Genomic DNA, 27109 nt, shown 5'->3' with positions numbered 1-27109 from the left:
CTGCTTCAGAACATTTATTCACCAAATTAGAAATTTGTCCCCAAAATAAATACAACATTGACAAGAATTACGACAGAAATACAAATTACAATCCAAAGAGTAGCATCATTTTGACAATACTGCGGGACAAATAATTTCTTTTAAAAAAATCCTATTCTACAAAAATATAAATAGAAGATTGCCAGCACTTATAATTTAAGGAGGTACAGAAGCAAGGAGATAATTAGAAAGGATTCACCCATTTTTGGGGAGAGTTAAGGTATCAGGAGGTTTGGGAGTTAGGAAAAATTCCGTTCTAAAATTCAACTCAGATAGAATTAGGTACTCAGGATCTTTATGATAGTCTAGTCAGGCTCATAGGAAATGCTTTGGAAGTTAGATGGGCATGTTACAGAATATCTTGCTGAACTTTTTGCCTTCACCATTCCAAACTCCTTGTCCTCTCTCCAGTCTGAGATCCTGAGTAGCTTTTTTATCTTACATTCCACTTTGCCCTCATTTTTCTCTTTGTCTTTGTAACCTTTAATTCCTATCTAGTTTATTATTTTTTTTCAATTTAGCTCCCCCCTTCCCCCTGACGATTTGCACTGTACTCTGCTTGCCCATTATCTATACCGTGCCTCACCTCTAGTCCCTCGCCACCCCCACAACCACTTGCCCCACTCAGCATCTCCTCTTATAATTTTAAATTTCCCTACAGTTTGGGGCAGCCTATGCAAAAGTAAGGTGGCTCTGCGTCTCAACCTGGCATTTGAAACACGTATCTTCAGGCACTCTTAGAAGCCTGAAGCTCGGGGTGTTTTAGTTTAATGGGAGAAATCGCTGCTCTGTGCCTGGTTGAATTTGGGTTATGGCCAGTTTTAAGTCACTAAGACCAAGCTGGATCCTACAATTGACAGATGGATTGCCAGGCTGTTAGAATATGAGAAAGCGTTTATTTCCCTCCCCACTCTAGACAGTTTACACACTCACAGTTAATCTTTACACTTATAAGCTGCTGACAACTTATAGGCTGGAATTTTATGCCCCAACCCCCCTCCCTTCCTCCAGGGGCAGAATGGCAGGTGGTGGTGGGGGGGGGCATAAAATTGGATGCCAGGGTATTGGCGCCATGCCTGCCATCTAGCCACCCTCACCCAACCATGCTGCGATTTTACCAGCAGCGGGGGCAGGGGTTGGTGTCGGGTGGTCTGCTTGCCCATGAGCCAATTGAGGCACTTCAGTGGCCAAGTAATAGCCCCTGAAGGGCCTCATCCAACCACTGCCAGGTGAAACCTGGTGTGCTGGTGGCCAGACAAGGGAGGGGCTGGTGGCCTCCTTTTCAGGCCCCTTGTGTCTATCACAGGAACACCCCAAGGTAAATCTCCCCACCTCCTGGGTTTTCCCACCCCCCCCCCTCCCACCCTACCCCACACCACACCCCGACAATTTCAGCCCCCCCCAACCCCCTGACTGGGGCCTGCCAGCCTGGGACCCCAGACTCAGCTCACAATCTCGCTGAACCCTTTCCTTGGGGACTGTTGCAGTTCTAGCACGGGTCACCGCTCCCAATGGCGTTGCTGGAACAGGAGCGGACTGTCATCAGGTGAAATGAAGGAGCTCTTGATTCAACCATTCACAAAAAGGAAACAATTAAAGAGAATCCAGGTGTATATTGATCAACCTAGGAGAAGGGGGGGGTGGTGGCTAAAGGCCACAGTCCTCACAAGCACCAAGGTTTAGAAGACTAGAGACAATTCAGAAAAGGAATGTGTGGATTATACCAAGGTACAGTTCGTGCGGAAGGGAAGCTGCGGGAGATGATCTGCTGTTTTGAGGCACTGGGTAAGAATAGTTTAGAGTAGTAATTGTAAGAAGAAACAATACGAAGACTGGCTTCAACAGGGGAGAGGTGAGGAGCATACTGGAGAGAAATGGGTTCGCCAATTGATCTTAGGGCAAGAACCACGGAAACGTACAGCATAAAAGGAAACCATCTGACCCACATTTTATATGAGCATCCCCCTCAGTGCCAGAAAGCTAGCATGTGGTCACTTCAATGCTCAGTGCAGGCTGTGGAAAGTAACAGTGTCAATGTAGTGAGCTGAGCTCTAACTGCCCATCTCTAATCACCCTCGAGAAGGTAGCTGCGAGACATCTTCTAGAATAAAACTGAGTGACTTGCTAAACCATTTTGAAGGCAGTAGTTGAGAGTCGACAACATTGCTCTGGGTCTGGGGTCACACGTTGGCCAGACTGAGTGCAGACGTCAAATTTCCTCCCTACAGGACACGAGTAACCCCAGATGGGTTTTCACAACAATTCACTATTCCTAGTCCAGAGGTATATGTAATTAAATTTAAATTCCCCAGCTGATATGGTGAGATCTGAACTCATGAGAACTGATTAGCAGCCCAGGCTTCTAGGTTACTAGTCCAGTAACTTAACCACTATACTACCATCCCAAAATGTTTGTGGAATGGTTTATGAATAAAGAAATGAAAAAACAAATACCATTGCCATACTACTTACATTATAAAAGGCCAACAACTCAATGGTTCAATGGAGTTAAACCACAAACTTGGCAGAACTCAGCAAACTTTTAGATACAACTATTCACTTAAGTGGCCACTTCAACTCAGGCATTCATATAATAATCAGCAACTAAATTCCCTTTTCCAAGCATAAGGGTGAATTTGAACTTTGTACTGAACTGAGTGAATCTGATGGCAAACTGACAGCCTGCTTTACATCTATTGACTTTTTAAAAAAAAATTTCCATATAAGTCATCCAATTGGATCAGGAAGAGGCTTTTCGATTTTCAGTTAGAGGGTGAAGGTGGTGAAGAAATTAGCCAGCTGTTGCGCGATGGCGGAGTAAATCGAGGCAGGTGCTCGAGGTGTGAGAGCTCTAGGGACACCTTCAGCCAAAGTAGGCAACTCTAACACAAGACCTTCCGGCTCACTTGCAAGAAAAACCCAGACGTCTGACACTTACTCAGCAATCTGTGATCCCAGTCAGTCAGTCAGTCACAAGGGTTGCAGATTGGAGAGGGACTCAACTTCGGACTGGATTTTGTGCCCCCACAGAGCCAGAAACAGAGGCAGGAGGACAGTATAACAAGCCCTGCAGGCCCGTATGCTGGTTCCCTGGTTCTTTCCCTGCCTCCCGGCCATTTACCCTGAAGCCACGTTGGTGAGTGATTGCGAGGGAGGGCTATTTTCCTGTAAGTGGCGGGTAGATGATTAAAATTAAAGGCCACTTAAGGCCCGTTGAAGGGGAGCAACTGGGATTTTCCAGCCAGCCTCCAGGTCCCCAGAGGCAGCGGGGGCCACTTTAGCTGCCTGGATGTGGCCCCCCCCCCAACCAATGGCTGACCAGCGTTGGGGAAGGGATGGCAGCAGCGATCCAGGCAGGCCTTGAGGCCCTCCATGCCTGCCTGGGTGCAGCAGCAACCACAGGCCACCCTGTAGAGGGGTCTTCCCCCACCACTGCCCCATCACACCCCACAGCGATAGCTTGCTGCAAAGGCCATTATTTATTTTAAATTTTAAAAAGTTGGAGAGAGGGTGCCTCCATTTTGAAGCGCTATCTCGCTCACTTATGCACCATAGCATTCTGATGCTGCTCTCAAGCCTGGAGGGCACCTGATTGGCCTTCCAGCATTGAGAGCCTTCCTGCTGCCCCTAATTGGACAGTAAGTCCACCCTTTGGCCACTGATTGGCTGCTCCAAAGAGTGACTGTTCCCCACACAACGTCGGCTTCTGATCCACATTGTGCCTTACGGTGGGATTTGGAAGCCCGCAGGGAAAATCCAGCCCTTCCCGTCCCTGCGATTAGGTTATCCATTTATGCATCATCCATGGAGCGTCAAAGTTGGGAGTGGGGCGGGCAATTAACTTATAAACTGGAGAGGGAATTACAACTGTTTTGACGACAGTTTGAGCTGAAGTTTCCTGACTTAAGATTGAGCAGGGTTTTACTAGAATGAAGTCTTGCCTATTTTGCCCTTATTCTGTCTGCAAACAGTGAGAAGCTAGCAGCAGTGAGTTAATATTAGGTGCTCTCTAGAAGATGCTGTATTGGGATCCTGTGCCAAAAAATAAAGAAGGGAAGATCTTGCATTTATGTGGTGCCTTGTCACAATGCCCCAAAAGTGCCCACAACCAGTGAATTATATTTGAAGTGTAGTCACTGTTGGTATGGAGGCAAACACCTCAGATGGGTAGCAAATAGCAACAGTAATATGTACAGCCAACAAAGGGTGGTAGTCGAGGGAGGATTATCTGCCAGCAGAGTGAGACCGGAAATTTCTACAAGGGTTCTTCTCATTTTCTGCCCTAACTTCAGTGTAAGTCAGTGGAAATGCTGAGGAGAAAAGGTTTATCCAACTAAAAACAGTGGTTTCACTTTCAACTTAGCTACCTGGGCAGCAACCTAGTGGAATGTTCACACACTCCATGCAGAATCCGCCCAGCTTTTATCTCACCTTGCGCAATGGGATGAAAGCCGGACATGTTCCACAAAGGGTGCATGGTCCTCTTGACCTCCAGGCAACCAACTTGAAAATGATCCCCCCACTTCCCACCATTTCTGCAGGGCTTTTGGTGGGAGATTGGGTGAACCCTGCAGAAATCCAAACACTTCCTCCAACCCCCCACCAGCTCTTTATATTCAGATGAATAGATGGTTGAGGCATTGGTTTAACACCTCATCAAAAAGGCAGCAACTCCAACATTGTGACACTGATTGTACAAGCAAGCCTATGAATATGAACATACGAGCTCGGAGCAAGAGTAGGCCACTTGGCCCTTCAAGCCTGCTCCACCATTCAATAAAATCATGCCTGATCTGATTGTAAACTCCCGCCTACCACCCCCCCTCTCCCCCACCCCGATAACCTTTCATCCTCTTGTTAATCAAGAATCTATCCAGCTCTGCCTTAAAAATATTCAAAGACGCTGTGTCCACTGCCTTTTGAGGAAGAGAGTTCCAAAGACTCATGATCCTCTGAGAGAAAAATTTCTCTTCATCTCTGTCTTAAATGAGTGACCCCTTATTTTTAATCCCTGACCCCGAGTTCTAGATTCTCCCACAAGAGGAAACATCCTCTCCATATCCACTCCGTCAAGATCCCTCAGGATCTTAAAGGTTTCAATCAAGTCACCTCTTATTCTTCTAAACTCCAGTGGATACAAGCTCAACCTATTCAACCTTTCCTCATAAGTCAACCTGCCCATTCCTGGTGTTAGTCTAGTAAACCTTCTCTGAACTGCTTCCAATGGATTTACATCTTTCCTGAAATAAGGAGACGAATATTGTACAGATGTGATCTCACTAATGCCCCGTATAACTGAAGCTTAACCTCCCGATTTTTGTATTCAATTCCCCTCACAATAAATGATAACATTCTATTAGCTTTCCTAATTTCTTGCTGTGCCTGCATACTAGCCTTTTGTGATTCATGCACTAGGACACCCAGATCCCTCTGAATCTTAGAGCTCTGCAATCTCGCACCATCTAGATAATATGCTTCTTTTTTATTCTTCCTGTCAAAATAGACAATTTCAGATTTGCCCACATTATACTTCATTTGCCAGGTCTTTCCCCACTCACTTAACCTATCTAAGTCACTTTCTAGCCTCCTTAGGTCCTCCTTGCTTCTTACTTTCCTACCTATCTTTGTGTCGTCAGCAACTTTAGCAGCCATTCCTTCGGTCCCTTCATCTAAGTCATTTATATGAATTGTAAAAAGTTGAGGCCCCAGCACTGATCCTTGTGGCACTTCACTTGTCACATCCCACCAACCAGAAAAAGACCCATTTATGGCTATCCTCTGTTTCCTGTTAGCCAGCCAATCTTCTTTCCATACCAATATATTACTCCCTACACCATGAGCTTTTATTTTCTGCAATAGCCTTTGATGTAGACCTCAAAAAACTTACCATCCTGACTCGGAGGAGCAGTCCTATTAGCTGAGTTGGCCAATTCAGAAGTACATCCGAAATGCCTCGTGTGACTCCATCCTGATCTCTTTGAGGGGGAACAGCAAAGCTCCTCTGGTTTTGCCTCTTAAAGCACATAGGTTTAGTTGGCACAACAGGCAAGCAGGCGACAGTGCACCCCCTCGGTCAAGGATTAGCACAGAATGCATGGAACCTTTGCAAAGGAACGAGCAAAGTGTTCAGAGGGGAAAAATGTGTTTTTTGAAGAAGAAGAACGGTTTGCACAGCTTGAAGGAGATTTGAGTGAAACAGTATTTTTGACTCATGTGTACGGGAGACATGGATAGCAAGGAGTTAATGTGAGGCAGCTCGGTGTGGAGCGTATCCACTTCTGGGTGTGAAGGGCAATTTAAAGGAGAACTCAAGCCCGTCACGAGATGTAGCTCATTCCTCAGGCATTGCTATAATCTGCTCATTGAAAAGAGGGTTAGTTGCACTGAATTGCATGTAGGGCAGTATCTATCCATCTGTTACGCTAAATATGTTAGATAGCTAAAGGTTTCAGAGTGTATGCTAGGTTAAGTCTGACTCACAGACTGTACTGAGCGACTCCTGATCTTGCCGGCAGCCAGCTGGATAAAGAGTGCAGCTGATGTGAAATGTGGTGTGCGTTTCGGATGTGCTTCTGAGTTGGCCACTCAGCTCATAGGACTGTTCCTCCAAATCAGGATGGTATGTGTTTTGAGTTCCACATCAAAGGCTATTGCAGAAAATAAAGCAGCATGTGAGGGCAGGGAAAGTTAGCGATGGAAATTGATTTAGTTGTTTTCCATGTCTGATAATTGTGGCAGTGGTGGCTATGGGGTAGATATTTCCACACCAGTGTGGAAATCATAAGACCAGCTGAGAGCGAATAAAGCATTCCCTATTTTGCTTACACGCAGGCCTTGCGCCGCATTGCGAGCTTTGCTACCGAACATATTACTGGCATAGATTAGGCCCGGCATAAGTCACAGGTTTGCTCTGGACTGGGTTGGGATTTTCAGCAGAACGCTATAAAGCTGCTGCTACTTAAAGGGGAGTCTTTTAAAGGCGTGTCCTTTGGGAGCAGAGATCACTTCAATCTCCAAATTGTGAAAGGCGGCGGAAAATTAAAGGATTAATTAATTGTAAGGACTGGTCCGAAGCCAGAGGTCAGAGGTTTCAGATAATTGGTCCAAAAAACAGCCAGGGAGGTGGAGAGAAGATGAGAAAACATTTATTTATGCAGTGAGATGTTGTGATCTGGAATACACTGCCTGAAAGAATGGTGGAAACAGATCAAATAGTAACTTTCAAAAGAGGATTGGATAACTACTTGAAAAGGGGAAAAAAATCCAAAGGCGACGGGGATAGAACAGGATCAGGGTGGGGCTGATTGTAAGGCTCTTTCAAAGAGCTGGCATAGGCACAATGGGCCAAATGGCCTCCTTCTGTGCTGTATCATTCTATGTAATAAAACAGCACAGTCTAGAAGAGGTACCTTCATGCACAGCTGGACCAGGTGTGCCAAAGAAAGGTTGTCCTCTTTTGGGGCTGAAAGGTTTATATACAAATGCAACTTAAGGGAATTTCCTTGTCTCCCTCGGCACAGAAATCTTATTAACTAATCACATTTCCACTGAGCTGCTCATTCAGATCTAAAGGGAAGTGGGGTGAAGTCTAACCCATTTCCCTGATCCCCTGCCCCAATCCCTCCCCAAGCCCCCCCTTTCTGTAAACAAAATATTTAGCACAGTTCAGGGGCTGGAATAAGTTACTGGGGAGGATGGTCTGAGGCCAGTACTTTAGGCTCATTAAACAAACTAAACATTGTAATGGAAAGATGCTAGATTTAGACGGTAGATTTTGCACTCGCCAACTAGTTGCAGATTATGTAAGCATACAAAATGAATGAAAAAATCAACTGATCCATCAGCCACCCATCTTATTGATATCAATGGCATGCGTTTCCTTTTATACTGGGCAGCCGATCCACGGTGCCAGTTTTATGCCAAGAAGGCAGATTGACATTCTATCACTTTACATTCTTGAAGGATCAGTTCAAAACAGCCTTTGTTACCTGACACTGCCTGTTGATTCTTTTTTAGTTACCATTTTTTGGTTACAATGAAGGAACAGCGATATAGTTCCTTGCCTCACACCATCCTGACGTTGAAATATATTGCCATTCCTTCACTGTCGCTGGGTCAAAATCCTGGAAATACCTTCCTAACAGCACTGTGGGTGTACCTACACCACATGGACCGCAGTGGTTCAAGAAGGCAGCTCACCACCACCCTCTCAAGGGCAATTAGGGATGGGCAATAATGCTGGCCTAACCAGCGATGCCCACATCCTGTGAATAAATAAATGAAAAAAATTTAATGTTATGAATCTACTACTCATGGATCTCCCATGTTATTGCTCAGGTTGAGTTGTAGCACTGTTGGGGCTTGTGGGAGAGTCAATGAAAACCATTGAAGTCATTGGTTAATGGTGGAGCATTCTTTGATTGATTCCAAATTGGAGCCAATCAGTGTAAGGATTTTTTCATTGGTTCCTGAGAAATTTGAGCCATTCACAAAAGCTGGTCAAATGTTTCTACTGAGTTACCAAGACATTTAAAATGGAACACACATTATGCACAAAGCTTTGGAAAGATTAGCAAATCTAGAGCAGTCCCGTTCTTGGTAAGTCAGAGAATATGCTGTTCTATAAGAAGAGGAACACTATATAATGCAAAGCACAATGTACTACTCTTGTGTTAAAATGGAATTATGTGTTCCCTTAAGACTACAAAATTCAAATGCTGTTAAGTAAACACTAGGTTAGTTCATAAAGAGGTCAACTAAGAAGATACTGGTAATGTATGGCTCTGCTGCTCTTTGAATTAGGACACAAACATTATAGTGCCATAGTTAAAGTGTGACAGAGAGGTATGAAAGCGAACAATATTGTTGATTCCCATGGCTTTGACTATGAAGAAGCAACGTAGGGCAGGGGTAGAGGTTGGAAGGATAATGTGCTGCAAGCTGCCGAAGGATGTGGAGGAGGAGCAAATGGATGGAGGTGCGGGGAGGAGGATGAGAAGAGGAGAGGGTAAGCAAAGAGGGGTGAGGGGGGGAAAGTTGGAAAACTATAATGAGGGATGCTGGGCAGCAAAATAATCTGAAGAAACTACAAATAATATCAACATTGTAAACGTGGATGGATCATTTATGGAGGTGAGTTTGCCAATTGGGCCATAGTGAAGATCAGTCAGGCCAGAAATGGTTCCTAGGCCATAATCATGAGTGAAGGATTTAGAATCCCTGAACCTACATAGGCTCGCGTGATAAGTATTCAATAATTTTCATACAATGTATGCTGCCCCATCAAATCTTTGCCATACTGAATATTTCTCACAGGACGTAATGATATTGCAAGCATATGTCGCCCTTTAATATATAGCTATAGGGAAAGGCTGGTTTTTTTTTTGCTTTCTCGATCTTTCCTTTACTCCACTGGATAAAAAGATGAAGGAAAGAAGGAGAAGTTGTCTCAATTGAATCAAATGGCAAAAAATAATAATTCATTGATGTACAGAAGATTTGGGCCCTGAAGTGATACTTTTGGGATGCTTCTGCATGTGTTTAATGATTTCATCTGACATTCTTCACTTAATACCTTGCTACCTTAGTAGAGATGATATCCCATTTACTTTACACACCTCCTTTCCCATTAATTTGGAAAAGAAACCAGCAGGTGTTGTAAAACATCATGGGTGAAACGAGAAAGATACGACACATGTTCACCAACAACATGGTGAAAATACTCTGGTGCAGCTCTATCCGACTGCTCCTGGAATAACATTGGTGCTTGGAAGGTGGGGGTAGGGTGGGGGTAGGGTGGGGGAGTCCTCCATCGAAGTGTGACTGGTCAAACTCGCTAATGTCTACTCACTTCTTCTCCGGTCACTTCTGCCACGCCCATGTTGTCCTGTGGGTCAGGCTGAACGGTTTGGACCGTTTCCACCAAGCTGCCACTAGGAAGGACAACATAACGGGCGATGACATTCTGTGGTTTTGGCTCCTTCAGGCTCTCCTTGCTGTGCCAGATACCATAGCCAAAATAGATGAGAAGACCTGTCAATGGATGAGAGTGTTAGGAGCTTCCAAAGTCGCCACATTTACCAACACTGGTGGTTCTCAACAACAACATTTTGCATTAATAGAACACATTTAATGTGGTAAAATATTCCATTCTGCTTCTCAGGAGAGTTATGAGGCAAAATTTGATCCTGAGTCACATGAGGAGATACTAGGGCCGCACCTAAGGTTTGTCCAATGTTGCCAGATCTTCTCCCCTTATACTAATTCGTATGTGGAATCGATTGTATGATAGCCATATTGATTGTAATTTATTGTCATATGCCTACATTTCCATAGGCTTTGAATTGATAGCCTTGGCTGAATATTTGTGATAACTTCTCCATAATATATAGCACCTTTTTTTCCACCCCGCCCCTTACCTTGCTTGCCCCCCCCTTCCCTCAAATTCTCCCATCCTCTTCAGGAGATGGCAATTCTGGGTATGGTACACAATCCCACAAATATACGTAGGCCACATGGCTATTCCTCTTTGTGAGCCTAGCTGGTTGCCCATGGTTAGGAGATTTGACAGGGTGTGGGTACATCCAGGCCATGCATGATCCTTCCCTTGCCCACCTTTTCCGCTCTGCTTTTTCTAGGGGTTAATGATCAGAAGTGAAAGTTCAGGCGATTCCCACCCCTCCCCCTCAACCTCACACCAATGGCACTGAGGCGAATTGTGTCTCTTTGGGTGAGTTGAGTTCATTTGGAACAAGAGGAGCTGAGCATTCACTAACAGTTTTTTGGCAGGCAGCCGTTCTCAGACTTTTAGGGCGGCCCCCTTAACGGTGGGGGTGGGGCTGTAAAATGCGGCGAGCCATTCAAAAGTCCATTGACTTTGGCGGGACCGGAAAATCCCACCAGCGGTAGGGGCCATAAAATTCCACTCTTAGTTACTGTGGTTCCACACTTCACTTTAAAAGAAAAAAACCTCTCCTTCTTATTTCTTTGACAAATCAGGCATGGTGACTACAGAGAAAGGCGAGACTGATTGGTGTTGTCACAGGGCTAAGCAATGAATAAAATTGGGCAAAAATAGACTTTTTTATATGAAGAACATGAGAAATTCCACAGCAAGAAAAGTCCATTAGGCCCATCATAATGCCTGAAAACTGACTCCATTTATAATCCTTCCATCATCTTTCTAGCGGCTGAAGGGTCACTAACGAAAGGAGACAGATTTAAGGTGACTGGCAAAAGAAGCAGAACCAGAAGCAACATGAGGAAAACATTTCTTTTAGACAGCGAGTTGTTGTGATCTGGAATGCACTGCCTGAAAGGATGGCGGAAGCAGATTCAACATTAACTTTCAAAAGGGAATTGGATAAATACTTGAAAGGAAAAATATTATAGGACTAATTGGAAAGAGCAGGGGTTAGTGGGATGAATTGGATAGCTCTTTCAAAGAGCCAGCACAGGCAGATGGACTGAATGGTCTCCCTCTATTCTATATCAATCATGATGCTTTGACTTTCCACCCACACCATTGGAAGAGTATATTCTATGATTTTCCATCTGTTCATTTTAATTTAATTCTGTCCTTACTTTCCTTGAAAGAAGGAAATTGAGATAGGTTGTCATAAGACTGTGTAAGATAGTCAATAGTTTAAAACAACAACTGGCATCTATATAGCACCTTTAATATAGTAAAATGCCTTGAGACACATCATAGGAATGATTACCAAACAAAATTTGACACTGAGCTACATAGAAAGATATAAGGACAGGTGACCAAAAGCTTGGTCAAAGATATAGCTTTTAAGGAGGGACTTGGTGGTGGACTGGGTTTGACAAAGGCCTTTCAGATTCTTGATTCAAATACAGCCCAGCCTGACAGATTGTTAGTATGTTAGTGTACAGGTACAGCAAGTAATTAAGAAGGTTAATGGAATGCTATCCTTTATTACGAGATGAATTGAACATAAGAGTAAAGATGCTATGCTTCAGTTATACAGGACATTGGTGAGGCCACATCTCGAATACTGTGTGCGGTTTTGGTCTTATTTAAGGAAGGATGTAAATGCTTAGGAGGCAGTTCAGAGGAGGTTTACTAGTTTGATACCTGGAATGAGGGGGTTGTCTTATGAGGAAAGGTTAGACAGACTAGGCTTGTTTCCACTGGAGTTTATAAGAGTGAAGGGTGACTTGATTGAAGTATATAAAATCCTGAACGATATTGACAAGGTGGATGTGGAAAAGATGTTTCCTCTTGTGGGTGAGTCAAGAACTAGGGGACATTGTTTTAAAATTAGGGGTCGCCCTTTTAGGACAGGATGAGAAACTTTTTCTCTCAGAGGGTTGTGCGACTTTGGAACTCTCTGCAACAGAAGGTGGTGGAGGAGAGGGATCTTTACTCTGCATCTGGCTGTGCGAGAGCTCCTCACACTGACAGTGGGGGACCTGTAATGAAAGTCTTTTCCCCAGCTTGATGAAATAGTTAAATCCGGAACAGGGCTTCAAACTAACATGTGGCAGGAGGACAAAAGTTCAAACTAGTAAAGGAAAACGTTAGCATTGATGCCAAGAAAGTCTTCACACAACTTATGATCAACGCAAAAGTTAGAATTCTGGGTTTAATAGAGCAAGTCTAATCCCTGGAACCATTTAAGAAACAGTTGGATTAGAACTGTAGGGTCTTACAGCATGGATGAGCTAAGTTGAGACAAATGCCCTTTTGCACTTATCGCGTGAGTAATAAAGTTTAAAAAAAAACAGTTGACAGGAGGACACCTGGAGCTACAGAGGGCACCACACTTTGGGAAGGATGTGAAGGCCTTAAAGGAGGCAGAAATGATTTATGAGAATAATGCCAAGGATGAGGGGCTCTAGTTACGTGGGTAGATTGGAGAAGGTGGGATTGTTCTCCTTAGAGCATATCTAAAAGGGAGTGAAAGGTTATGCAAGAGGAATAGAATATAAAAGTAAGGATGTTTTGTTGCAGTTGGACAGGACGTTGGTGAGATCACATCTGGACTATTGTGTACAATTTTAGTCTCCTTATTTAAGAAAGGATATAAGTGCATTAGACGCATCTCAGAGAAGGTCACTTAACTGATACTTTGGATGGGGGTGGGGGTGGGGGTGGGGAACGGAAAGGTTGGACAGGCTGGGAAGTGTCCATTGGAGTTTGGAAGACTGAGAGGTGATCCAATTGAAATATATAAGATCCTGAGGGGACTTGTCAAGGTGGATACTGAAAGGATGTTTCCCCATGAGAGACAGGCTAGAACTAGGGGACACAATTTAAAAATAAAGGGTCTCCCATTTAAGACTGAGATGAGGAGAATTTTTTTCTCTCAGAGGGTAGTGAATCATTGAACTCTCTTTCCCAGAGAGCAGGGGACGCAGGGTCATTGGATATTTTTAAGGCAGAGGTAGATAACTTTTGACTCCCTTGGTGAGGAATTTATCGGGGGTAGGCAGAATGTGGAGTTGAGGCCACAGTCAGATCAGCCATGATCTTAGTGAATGGCGAAGCAGGTTTGAGAGGCCAACGACCTACTCCTGCTCTTATTTCTTATGTTCTCATGTTCAGAGAAGTTTGCGAGGAGATTTGATAAAGATGTTCAAAATCATTAGGGGTGAGACGGAGTAGATAGGGAGAAACTGTTTCCCTTGGCGGAAGGATTGAGGACCAGGGTACATTGATTTAAGGTGAATGGCAAAAGAACTGAGGCGACATGAGGAAAACAAAATTATGCAGCAAGTGGTTAGGATCTGGAATGCTCTGCCTGAGAGTGCGGTGGAGGCAGATTGAATCAAGGCTTTCAAAAAGGACTTGGATATCTCTCCGAAGAGATAAAATTTGCAGGGCTACGGGAAAAATGTGAGGGAGTGGGACTAACTGAGTTGCTTTTGCAGAGATCCGGCATGGACATAACAGGCTGAATGGCCTCCTTCATGATTTAACCAATCCATGATTCATTGGTACTATAAAGGAGGCCATTTGGTCCATCATGTCTATGCTGGCTCTCTGAAAGAGCTATTAATTAGTCCCATTTGTCTGCTCAAATCTTCTTACACCACCCTTTCTGGTAATGTATTCCAGATCACAACTGACAGAATAAAGACATTTTAGGCAATTTTACATGGCAAAAGACGACAACTCATATTTTACCACTAGTTGTTTATTCATTAGTCATGATGGATTACCAATAACTTTATGATCCTTTGATGGCATGGAGAGCTGTATAGGAGGTAGAGCTATGGAAACTATAGATCAGTTTCCCCAGCCAATAACCTGCCATACCATGGCAACACACCATCAGTGGGACCTGGCAAAGCAAATGCTCAGTGTGTAGAAATAAGTTTTTTAAAATAAAGTTGTCATACCTATAGCTAGCCAAACGGAAAACCTCACCCAGGTCATTAAACTCAGCTTTAATATCAGGTACACATTCATTAAAATACTGATACCGGGAACCAAGGGCACCAGTGGAACCTGCAAAATGAAAATCGTAAAGGTCTGATCAGTGATACAACTCATCTTAATTTTTATTAAAAATTACCGTATCATCCCCTCATGAACTGATAACTGAAACTGCAAGCCATAGAAACCAGATGGCTGGATGCCTCAAAACCAGTCTACACTTTAGTTGATTTCAGTTTTGGAGGTGATAACATCATTACGATTGGCCCCAGTACCCTGAGGGTGTCGGCTGTGGCTCAGTGCATGATGTTCTCGCCCGTGGCTGTGGAAGTCAAGTCCTACTCTGATGACTGGAGAACAAAATCTAGACTCACAATTGCCCTGTCAAGTGTACTGTTTCTCAGATGAGAGTTTAAAACCAAGGTTCCATCTGCCCTTTCAGGTGGATGTATGAGACCCCATGGCACTATTTTTCAAAGTAGATCAGGGGAGTTCTCTCTGCTGTCCTGGCCATTATTCGTCCATGAACCAATATCATTAAAACAGGTGATCTGATCTTTGTCACATTACTATCTGTGGGACGTTGCTGTGCTTTAAATATTCATTCATGTGATGTGAGCTTTGCTAGTTCAACATTTATTGTCCATCGCTAATTGTCCTTGAGAAGGCTTGAACCGCTGCAGTCCTTGTGGTATAAGTACACCCGCATTAGGCAGGGAGTTCCAGGATTTTGACCAAGCGACACTGAAAGAACAGCATTTTGGCTGCTGCATTTCCTACATTATAGGAGTGACTACACCACATAGCCTTGCAGAATGTCCAGAGGTTGTGCGAGGTCCTATGTAAAGGTAAGTCTTTCTTTTCTTCCTGGATTAGGAAGGGAGAGAAATGGTCAAGGCTACCCTGGGTGCTATCCAATGAGTCCATTTGGAAAGTGCTGGTGTGTGTACATCAGGTTTGTGCCCGACTGTGTCGAGCTCTTGTTTAGTCAACCTGTCATTGTCATTCTGTTGGCTGCAGCAGGAAGAGTGGTCACTCGGATCAGGTGGGAGAGTGCGACTGCCGCATGTGCAATCTTGCCTCAGTATTCAGAGTAGGAAAAGAGATAGCTGGTAAGAGGGAGTGGGCAAAATAAGTTAAGTCTAATCTTAAACAACTGTCTGAGTTGATCAAAAGGTGATGACGCACCTCTTGTTAAGGATTTAAAAGGTTTTAACACTTGTGAAACAGTTGAATTCAACATGACTGTGAGTGTAGTAGCTGAGGAAAACAAAGATTAATGCAGACCGCATTAACTCAAAGTGACGTGGCATCATGGGGAAGTCTCTGGCCTCTCTATTAGAATTTCTTTTAGTTCAAAAAGACAATCTTAACAAACATTGCAAATTGAAATCGAATACTGTGCGCAGTTTTGGTCTCCTTATTTAAGGAAGGAGGTAAATGCATTGGAGGCACTTCAAAGGAGGTTTACTCGATTGATGCCTGGAATGAGCGGGTTGTCTTGTGAGGAAAGGTTGGACAGGCTGGGCTTGTTTCCACTGGAGTTTAGAAGAGTGAGGGGTGATTTGATTGAAGTATACAAGATCCTGAATGGCCTTGACAAGGTGGATGTTGAAAGGATGTTTCCTCATGTGAGTGAGTCCAGAACTAGGGAGCACTTTTTTAAAATTAGGAGTCGTCCTTTTAGGACAGAGATGAGGAGAAATGTTTTCTCTCAGAGGGTTGTGCGACTTTGGAACGTTCTGCCTCAGAAGGTGGTGGAATATTTTTAAGGCAGAGGTAGGTTATTGTTAGGCAAGGAAATCAAAGGTTATTGGGATTAGATGAGAATGTGGAAATCGAAACACAAGAAGATCAGCCATGATCTTATTGGATGGCAGGGCAGGCTCGATGGGCTGAATGGTCTACTCCTGTTCCTATTTCTTATGTTCTTATGAAACAAGGAAAAAGGAAAATATTCAACTGCTAAGGTATCAATTTAAAAAAACATTTGTTCTAACAGAAGAAAAAATTACACTTGTCACAATGATAATAGTATTGGTAAATACTCTCAACACAAATCTTTGTATTAACACATATTAATGGGACAAATAAGCATTCTTGAACCATGGTTTAACAAGTTTCAGGAGTAAGGAATGGCGCAGCTGCAGCTATCCCATATTTCCTCTGGCTGTTTTAGATTGGGTCACAACTCTGTACAGTTGGGAGCCCAATGATGTTGTACTTTCATTGTTGGTCTGGCATCAATTAATTCTTTCCTCTTTGGAGGTGCATTGTGGTGAGACTTGGCGTGCATGGGCCTTCAGAAAGGGACTGAGACAGCATGGTACTTTCCAGTTCTAAGAAGAGAGTATATCATGCAATGTGATGGATACCTGACTCACAAGTGCTTAATCCACATCTTTGCAGGGAGTTATCATAGTGGGAATGGACCTTCCTGCTGCTATCTGTGAGATCTGTAATGGGCTTTGCATCTCAAACAAGACCTCACATACTTGGGGGTAGGTTTCTCAACAAGATTATTAACGTAGCAACATTATTGTGCAGCTTATCTGCGTAAATATTTCATATTTGTGTATGCTTCTTGTCTGCAAAACCTTATCATTTTCACATTTGTGCTAACTTCCCACTAAATTCATCTCTCCAGATGCGTACTGTAAATTGCCTATGTAAACGTATCCCCCACTGGTCATTGGTCACATTGTAGTACATCGCCTTTGCATCTCCCAGCTTGCACTGCAGAGAAACTCCTCTGCTGCACCAACTCCTCTGATTCAAAAATTGTCTTAGATTTTACAATTTAACCACAAATAACATTTTTTTAAAATAAGTGCCTTGTAAAAGCATGCACAGAACACATGACATTAACACGGGGACCAAATTAAATCTGTCTACTTCTGCCTCCCCTCTACCACCTCTTTAGCTAAAGATGTCCTAGTGTAGCACCACAGGCCAGGCTGCAGTAATATAACACATCACTGGACTATACGTACTATTCAAAGGATACTCTAGACTAGGAAAAGATTCAAGGCTCCTAGTGCAGTGCCTCATTCTGCTGATTTGGTGCAACATTGGCAAGAAAGAAAAATCAAACGCAATTGTTGAGAAAGTGGTGTACGGGCCGGCGAAAATGTTTTGCAGGCCTGTAAATATTGGCTGGGATCTCATGCCTGAATAAAGGTGGCAGCCTTAACACTGGCATCTTGCCAGATCCCTTATGCCTTGGGAGTTCCTCAGCTGGCGCTCTGACATTGGAGGAAATTAGATGGCAAGTAGATGATCAGCTTCCTGTGTTATGGCTTCTGTAATATTCTCATAATTAGTTATGAGCTCTAAACAGCTCTTTACAAATAATATAGCAACATAACACTGCCCTCTTGCAACTGCTAAGCCAGGCTTCGAATGTTGGGAAGACAGTACAGAGCTGCTGCAAGTAAAGAAATTCCCAGCATCATAGCATGATACAGCATTGAAGTAGGCCATTCGGCCCAGTGTGACTGTGCTGGCTCTGTGAAAGAACTATCCAATTAGTCCGACTCCCCTGCTCTATTCACATACTCCTGCAATTTGTTTTCCCTTTCAAGTCTATCTCCAATTCCCTTTGGAAAGTTACTGTTAAATCTGTTTCCACCGCCCATTCAGACAGTGCTTTCCAACTGGTAACTGCATTAAAAAGAATTCTCCTCATCTCCCCATTTATTTTACTAATTATCTTAAATCTGTGCACTTTGGTTACTGACTCTCCTGCCATTGGAAACAGTTTCTCCCTCTCTGCTCTCTCAAAACCCCCTCAAAATATTAAATCTCCCCTCAACCTTCCCTGCTCTAAGGAGAATATCATACTTTCATGTTGTTGTCTCATCGACAAGCTTCTCAAATCACTTTGCACAATGCTTTATTTTCAGAGTGCAGTGATTAATGTTATCTAAATGCACAGAAACAGTTCTCTAGTAACTTTAGCACTTGATGTTCTGGATCTTCTCCATTCATATGTTTTTAGCATTAATAGATAGACAACTATACAAGTACAATTTTGAAATTCATAATTTGAGTCTTTACTTTATGCCACAGTGTGCTTTACCTGTGCTCAGTGATGACCCAGGATGCCTGAACTGAAAAAGCATTTCATTCCTGAGTTTTAACATGCAAGGACCCACCTGAAAGGTATTCAATTTCTGATGCTGTTCATGAATCCAGATGAGAAACAAGCTGAGGAGAAACCCGATTGCAAAGAACACGATGAACAGAATATAAGCCCATTGAGGAAGGTGGAGATGACTGATACCAAATACCAATATGCAGCACAGGCAGACTGAACAGAGCACCAGTGAGACAACTGCCACCATCACTATCTCTCCGGCCACAAAATCACCAAGGAAATGTAAATAAGGCTCGAAGGAGGACCTCAGTTGGCCAGGCTCCCTTCGTTCTTTGGCCACTTTTTGCCTCTCCACCAACTGGAGTTTATCCGAAAATGACTCGTATTCTTTCAGCCCACCACCGTCCTGGGCTTGAGGGCTTTGATTGGGCTGGGGTGGCTTTGAGGGGTTTGCTTTATCTGTCTGGTAGCGTAGCGTGATGATGCTGACAGCAACGAATGTGTAGGCCAGGAGCGTCCCGATGGATAGGAACTGCACCAGGGATTCCAGATCAAACGCCATTGCCAAGGTGGCCATCAGGACTCCAAATATAATGATACCGATCACAGGGACCTTGGTGACTGGGTTTATTCGTGCAAATATCTTGAAAAGCAGACCGTCTTCGGACATGGCATATGCAATCCGAGGGACAGAAAACAGGTTGCTGAGGATAACTGTGTTCATTGCTTGAATATAGGTGGAAACAAAAATAATAATCAAAAAGGCATATCAGCTCTGGTAACATTGAATCATTTTGTTCCTCGTCTCATCCCATTTCATTCTTACGCTACTTTCAGAATGGTGACTTAGATTGTGCCACAGACACCATTTAATCCTATGCTATCTCAATCAATACGAACATTTGAGTTAGGAGCAGGAGTAGGCCACTCGGCCCTTCAAGTGTGCTCCGTCATTCAATAAGATCATGGCTGATTTGCCTGTAACCTCCCACCTACCACCGAGAACCCTTCATCCCCTTGTTTATCAAGAATCTATCTATCCCTACCTTGAAAACATTCAAAGACTCCACTTCCACTTTTGAGGAACAGAGTTCCAAAGACTCATAACCCTCTGAGAGAAAAAAATTCTTCGCACCCTGTCCTAAATGGCCGACCCCTTATTTTTAAACAGTAACCCCTAGTTCTAGATTCTCCCACAAGAGGAAACATCCTCTCCACACCAACACTATTAAGACCCCTCGGTATTTTACATATTTCAATTAAGATCTTCATGTGAATAAATACTGTACCAGGCATTACAACATGCTATCTTCACCCTACACCCAATCAAAAGCATCTTCAAGTAGATACTCACTGGGTAATAATCAGAAATGGGAGTCCCAGCTGATTTTTCCCTCCCCCTAATTTTGCAGAGCTATCTGATCTTAGTCAATATCACAGTTAGTAGTTAACACTTCAGCCGTGATGTTGGCTCTGAACAACTAGGTCAGCCAAGATCAGCGATCAAAGCTGAGGCCCTCTGGAGAGGAGGGCTTTACCACCGGGCACTACATCTATCAACTGAGCCATTGAGGGAGCTAAGATAGTTCATTCGCCAAGAAGTCAGCCCAAATATTACTAAAATGCCTCACTATACAATTTAGTTACTTCACTTTGTAATTACAGTATTACCCAGTGTACAGGCCACACGTGCACATGAGCAACTGAGAGCTGAACATTGAGATGCTTTTCCCACCAGATAAATGTAACAATGGCAACTAATTCTCAACTTTTACTGTTCTTTTCACCTGCTGAATTTTTAAAACACTAGAAGAAATTCAAAATTGTAAAGTTTCCAGTAATGGGCTGCAAACTGAGTAAATTACAGAAACTTGGCCACACAGTTAAGGAGAGCTCAACCAGCATTAAGATTATAAGTGAAACAGGAGTGTGGAATAGCTTTACCAGAGTGACCTTTGGACTCCAAGTGATAAATTAGGAGGACAGATTGTACGAACAAGGGCTGTATTCCCTAGAATTTGGAAGGTTAAGGGGTCATTTGATTATTCAAATATCTGGAAAATTTCAGATAGGGCAGTCAGAGAGAATCTGCTGGTCGGGAGTCTAGGACAGCAGCTTAAGGTCTAAAAATGGAACCAGTCCTTTCAGGAGTGGAAATAGGAAACACTTCTATGCACAAAGTGTGCGATGGAAGCTTGGAACTCTCTTATGCAGGCAGCGATTGAGACCAGATCTATCATTAATTTTAGGTCTGAGGTTGATAGATTTTTGTTTATCAAAAGTATTGAGAGGTATGAGGCAAAGGTAGGTCCATGGAGTTGGGTTGCAGATCAGCCATGTTCTCTGGTGGATCAGGCTTAAGGGTTTAAATGGCCCACCCCTGTTCCTATGAATGAATTTGGTGGTGCAAATAAAAACAGGCTCTGTGGGCGGGATTTTCCGCACCCACCCAACTGCCGGGATCTTCTGGTCCCGCCGCAAGTCAATGGACTCCTGGCTGGGGCGTCGCCTGGCCCGTGGCAGGTCCCACCCGCAACAGGGCTGGAAAATCCCGGCCTGTATCTCCAACTTCCATTCACTTAGAATCATGGAATGGCTGCAGCGCAGAAGGAGACCAATCAGCCCGTGGTGCCATTCCAGCTACTCAGCTAGTCCCACACACACCCCTCTTTCCAAGTAACACTGTAAATTTTTTCTCTTCAGATAATTATCCAATTTCTTTTTGAAAGCCATGATTGAATCTGCCTCCACCACATTCTTGGGCAGTGCCTTCTGCATCCTAACCACTCGCCGCTTAGAAACGTTTTTCCCCATGTCACTTCTGGTTCTTTAGCCAATCACAAACCAGTGCCTTCTGGCTCTCATGAGCATGAGTGTTGACAAGCTACTTAAGCTTAAGGGAGGAGTTACAATAGAGTCCGCTGGCTTTCTCTATCCCTCGCCCTCATACACTGAGGCCTTGGAGTGGGTGCAAAAGCAACTTACTAGAATGGTACCTGGGATGAGGGACTCCAGTCATGTGGAGAGCATAGAGAGGCTGGGGATTGTTCTCCTTGCAGCAGAGGAGGTTAAGGGGGGGATTTAATAAAGATGTTCATAATTATGAAGGATTTTGGTGGTGTAGATAGAACCTGTTTCCAGTGGCAGGTTGATCAATAGCCAGAGAACACACATTTCAGATCATTGGCAAAAGAATTGGGGGTGCGGGGTGGGGATGAGGAGAACTTTTCCTCGTGCATCACGTTTTGTGATCTGGAATGCACCACCTGAAAGTGTGGTGGAAACAGATGCAATAGTAACTTTCAAAGGACATTGGACCTGTTAAGGAAAAACTTGCAGGGCTATGGGAATAGAGCAAGAGAGTGAAACTATTTGGATACTTCTTTGAAAGAACCAGCATAGGCACTCTGACTCAAATGGCCTCCTTCCATGCTGTAGGATTCTATAAATTGCCCTGCTCTATCTCCGCCATGGCTGCAATCAGGTAACTCAGTACAGAGGGAGCTTTCTTGGTTTGTATGGCTAATGGCTACACCACTGAACTATTGAGATATAGACATTTAATTGTTTTCATAACAAGTTTCTGAAATGCTTCCCAATTTCAATGACATAACAACGGCCGCCTTATCCTCTATCATTGTTCCAGCAGATCATAATTCCAGGAATGATAGCATACTAGTAATATTGCTGGACTAGTAATCCAGAGGCCTGGAATGCTCTGGAGGCATGCATTCAAATCCCACCGAGGGCAGCTGGGAGGATTTGCATACAATGACTTAATAAATCTGGAATAAAATACTAGTCTCTTTAATAACGATCATGAAATTACCAAATTGTTGTTTAAAAACCCATCTGGTTCACTCATGCCCTTCAGGGAAGAAACAAGCTGCCATTCTTACCCGGCCTGGCCTACATGTGACTCTGAAATAGCCTAGCAAGCCACTAACTGCAACAGAAAAAAGCACTGTGGGTCTACCTACACCACATAGGTACAGCATTTCATGAAGGTGCAAAGGCACAATGGGGGAAGGTCGCTGTCTAAGACCCTTCTGCCATAGTGCACCGAGGGGCTGGGAATTGTATAGACCCCTCGGGCTGTACGGCTCACAGTGAAGGTATGCATTGAATGCTAATTGTATTATAATTGTATTGAAGCACCTCAGAGTGCAACATGATGTATGTTGATAACTCCAATACCATTGCACTGTCTGATTGTCTGTAATGACCATATTGGAATGATTGTAATATTCATTGATTGTATTGAAGCTCTTCGTGATCCATGTGTAAAAGTTGAATCTGACTGTATTTTTTGTGATGGCGATTTAGAAATGTTTTGTAATGTTCTTCCAGATATTTTATGAATAAAGTATATTTTTCAATTAAAAAAAAATTTCATGATGGTGGCTCACCACCACCTTCTTGGGGACAATTAGGGATGGGTTATAAATGCTGGCATTGCCTGTGAGAATGGGTTTAAAAAAAATACTATCGGACAACAAAATTGTCAATAACAAGGTAACACACAGCGACTTCATATCTGTTGGGCCATGCTGTATTTTAAACCTTACCAGCAATAACAATAACTTGCATTTGTTTAGCAGCTTTAGTGTAGTGAAATGGCCCAAAGTGCTTCACAGGAGCATAATCAGATAAAAATTTAACATTGAGCCAAAAAGGGAGATATCAGGATAAAAGAAAGGAGATAATTGTATTAGAAACTGTTCAGAGAAGGTTCACTCGACTCATTCCTGGGTTGAAGGGCTTATCTTATGAGGAAAGGTTGAGCAGATTGGGCCTATACCCATTTGAGTTTAGAAGAATGAGAGGTGATCTTATTGAAACATAAAGATCCTGTGGGGGCTCAGTGTGGATGCTGAGAGGATGTTCCCCCTTGTGGTGAAGTCTAGAACTAGGGGACATAGTTTAAAAAATAGGGGTCTCCCTTTTAAGACAGAGATGAGAATTTTTTTCTCACAGAGGATCATTAGTCTGTGGAATTACCTTCCCCAGAGAGCAATGAAGCTAGATCACTGAATACATTCAAGGCTGAGTTGGACAGATCTTTGGTCAACAAGTGAGTCAAGGGTTATGGGGGGCAGACAGGAAAGTGGAGTTGAGGCCACAATCATAGAAGCCATGATCTTATCAAATGGCAAACCAGGGTTAAGGGCCTGAATGGCCTACTCTTGCTCCTAATTCTTGTGTTCTTGTGACCAAAAGATCTTAAGGAAGGTCTTAAAGGAGGCGAGAGTGATGGAGAGGCCAAGAGGTTTAAAGAAGCCAACAGTCAACCATTATTTTGTGAATGTTAAACTTTATTTTACTGAGGGCGGGGGGATAAAGTTATTTAGGAACAGGGATTGATAATCCCAATAGCTCGAGTCGATCAAGAGTAGACTGCTCATTATGAAACACTGCAAGGTCAGTTGCCGGTTTGTTAGCATCTGAAGTTCCTCACTGTGTCTATGAACATCCACAAGATTGCCCAGAGTAAATTATATTCTTACAATCAGATTAATCAAAGTAGGAGTTTGCTAGCACAATACTTCTTTAGGTAGAATTCTTCTGTAGTTGATCACAGTTTTACCGCATGATAATCCATTATGACAATGCTCTGGCCTCTCTCACTATTTCATTAATTGTTCAGGGATTATTGTTCCTCTGAATGTTGCTCCTCCAATTCTCTTAATTTCTAAGCACCTCTATTTATTAATGCTCTCCCTTCTTCCCACAACCTCACTGTGACCCTGTGAAATTCTTAGGCTTTGGGAAAACGGACCTAAATCTTTACTAGGAAAGGTATTTGCTCCAGAAGGAATCTCCTTTCCTCAAGTGGCAAAATATCTGACAATTAAAATTTCCATCAGGCCACTGCAAGGCCTCCTCTTTGCCTCAGGGCATCATGGTGCCATTCTAACATATAGAGGCTACAGAGGCACTGGAGAAGGGGCGCAAAAGATTTACTAGATTGGTTATAGAACAGAGAGGTTATAACTATCAGGAAAGGTTGAACAGATTGGGCTCTTTTCTCTCATAAAGAGATAACTGAGGGGGTGACCTTATAGAACTCTTCGAGGTTATCGAGAGAGGGCATACATAAAGAAGATGTTTCCACTTGCGGACGAGGCCAGAATTAGGGACCATAAATATCAGACAGTCACTAATAAATCCAATAAGGAATTTGGGTGAAACTTCTTGACCCAGGGAGTGGTTAAAGTGAGAAACTCACCTCCAGAGGGAGTAGTTGAGGTCACTAGCATAGATCGATTTAAGGGGGAGCCAGATAAACACACGAGTGAGAAAAGAATTGAGGGGCATGTTGGTGGAGTGAGATGAAGAGGGGGTGGGGGGGTGGTGTGGAGGCATGTTTGGGGCTTGAACCTGTTAGGCTGAGTACAAATACTTGGTAGTACTTTGTAACTTGCTGACTGGCAGTTTGGGGCAGGCACCAGTGGCCAATGTTCCCTGTAAAATTCTGTCATGCATGAACAGCTTTTTCAATGTGTAGTACCTTGAAATCTTCTGCGCATGGTTGTGCGTGTATGGTATTTAATACGGAACAAAACCTGGGCAGTACATTCCAGGCAACAGTGCACCCATGCATGCACACAGTTTAGTAGGAACATTGCCCACTCACTCCTCTGATTTATATTTTACTGTGTTGAAAATGCAGTTCAACATTTTATGGGTTTTGTTCATTGCTGCTCTTCATTCGTATAGCATCGAGTCTCCTTGTCTCTTTCAGTGTTGCCATCAGTTACCTCAGCACCATCCATGAAGTACATAGCATTTATTTTTCACTTCTTACATGTACGCTTCTTTGCATTAAATATTATCTACCAATGTTGTGGCCTCTTGATCTCTTGTCCAACTCATTTTCAATCTTAAAAGCAAAATACTGTGGATGCTGGAAATCTGAAATAAAAATAGAAAATTCTGGGAAAACTCTGAAGAAGAGTCATACAGACCCCGAAACATTAATTGTTTCTCTCTCCACAGATGCTGCCAGACCTGCTTAGTTTTTCCAGCATTTTCTGTTTTTATTTCATTTTCAATCTTGCTGGTATAAGTACAGGCACAATGGGCCGAATGGCCCCCTTCTGTGCTGTATCATTGTATGATAACTCTTGGCTAGACAGAAGCACAGATTTTTCACCTTCCTGTGAATAAGCTAAGGTACATGACACAATACTTTCCTCAGGCAGAGATCCATGTGGACATTCGCACTGAGACTCACCATTACTATAGACGGTCGGGGACGGGATGAAAAATCCGGTTTATTATTGTGTCTAACATGAGAAACATATTTGGCAGAAAAAAATTGAGAAGGACAAGTGACCATTGACCATGTTTCTCTAGCAGCAGCTGTGAATCAAACATTTGGACATTGCTTCACTCGGCACATAGCTTAGAAAAATACACAAAAAAAAATACTCCATTCAGGTTTCCGAATACCTACCACAAATAGATCCAATGGCCACGAGGAATCCAGCCCAGGCATAGCCTCTCCTGTAAAAGGCATCTGAGAGGGCCGAATCTGGGTTCAAGCTGTGCCAAGGAACCATCAAAGTGAGTGCTGCAGAAACCAAGGTGTACGCTAAGGTAGCCAGGACCAAAGAAACTGCTGTCGCGATAGGGATAGCCTTTTGAGGGTTCCGAGTCTCTTCACCAGATGCTGCGATGACATCAAATCCTACAAACGCATAAAAACAGGTTGCTGAGCCAGCCATGATTCCCGAAAATCCAAAAGGGGCAAAGCCGCCCTCCTCGGCGCTGAAGTTCTTTGGATCAGCTAGGATGAATCCAAATATCAGAATGAAGAGGATCACTCCCATACTGAAGACTGCAAACACGTGATTCAGCCAAGAGGCCACTTTGGCCCCGCAAGTGACAAACGCTGTGGCAATGAGTAATAGACCAGCAGCCAGCATGTCGGGGTTGGAGGCAAAGAAGGGCACGTTCCATTTGCCAATGTGCGTCTCGGTGAAGTTTTGAATCTTGTGGTTGAAAATAGAATCCAGGTAGCCACTCCAAGCTCTGGCCACAGCAGCTCCACCAATCACGTATTCCAGGATGACGTTCCACCCAATCATAAAGGCCCAGATTTCGCCCACTGAGATATAGGTGAACATGTAGGCGGAACCAGTCTTTGGCACACGGGAGCCAAACTCGGCGTAGCACAAGGCGGCAAGCAGAGAGGCAAAACCTGCAAAGATGAAAGAAACGATGATCGCAGGACCGGCAACATTCTTGGCGACCGTGCCAGTGAGGACGTAAAGGCCGGAGCCAACCATGCCGCCAAAGCCAAGCAAGGTCAGGTCCAGCGTAGACAGGCACCTATTCAGGGTGGTTTCCATCATATCTGCCTCCAGGGTCTTCACCCTGGTCAGCTTCTGGCAGAATCGAGCCAGGGAGTTGCAGCCAGGCAACCTGCTCACCATTATTGCTCCCTTATTGTGTCCAAGATATTCTGTGTTAAAAGTTAGGGCTCGAGGCTCGGTTTATCTGTATCTTATTCTATTCTCCGATGCAGCGGAGAACGTCTCATTTCTGAAAGATGGCAG

General features: G+C 43.6%; 1 protein-coding gene across 1 annotated transcript; it reads right to left on the bottom strand.

Annotated features, from left to right (window-relative positions):
• On the bottom strand, positions 1-27109 carry slc7a4 (solute carrier family 7 member 4). The gene is made up of 4 exons (XM_078554456.1): positions 26005-27109; positions 18604-19271; positions 14410-14518; positions 1-10071 (listed from the first exon to the last, which is right to left on the bottom strand). The coding sequence occupies exons 1-4, from the start codon at positions 26984-26986 to the stop codon at positions 9875-9877; spliced, it is 1956 nt and encodes a 651-aa protein (XP_078410582.1). The 5' UTR covers positions 26987-27109; the 3' UTR covers positions 1-9874.

The sequence above is a fragment of the Cetorhinus maximus genome, chromosome 12 (assembly GCF_964194155.1).
Source record: "Cetorhinus maximus chromosome 12, sCetMax3.hap1.1, whole genome shotgun sequence".
In the NCBI taxonomy this organism is placed as follows: Eukaryota; Metazoa; Chordata; class Chondrichthyes; order Lamniformes; family Cetorhinidae; genus Cetorhinus; species Cetorhinus maximus.
Note: the sequence above shows the minus strand (reverse complement) of the source record. Positions and strands in the feature narration are given on the sequence as shown.

Coding starts and splice junctions, on each gene's coding strand:
- slc7a4 (XM_078554456.1), bottom strand. CDS start 26,986: ATGGTGAGCAGGTTGCCTGGCTGCAACTCCCTGGCTCGATTCTGCCAG. Junction 14,519..18,603: donor AGAAATTGAATACCTTTCAG/GTGGGTCCTTGC, acceptor TTCATTTTGCAG/GTTCCACTGGTGCCCTTGGT. Junction 10,072..14,409: donor TTCCGTTTGGCTAGCTATAG/GTATGACAACTT, acceptor ATCCATTGACAG/GTCTTCTCATCTATTTTGGC.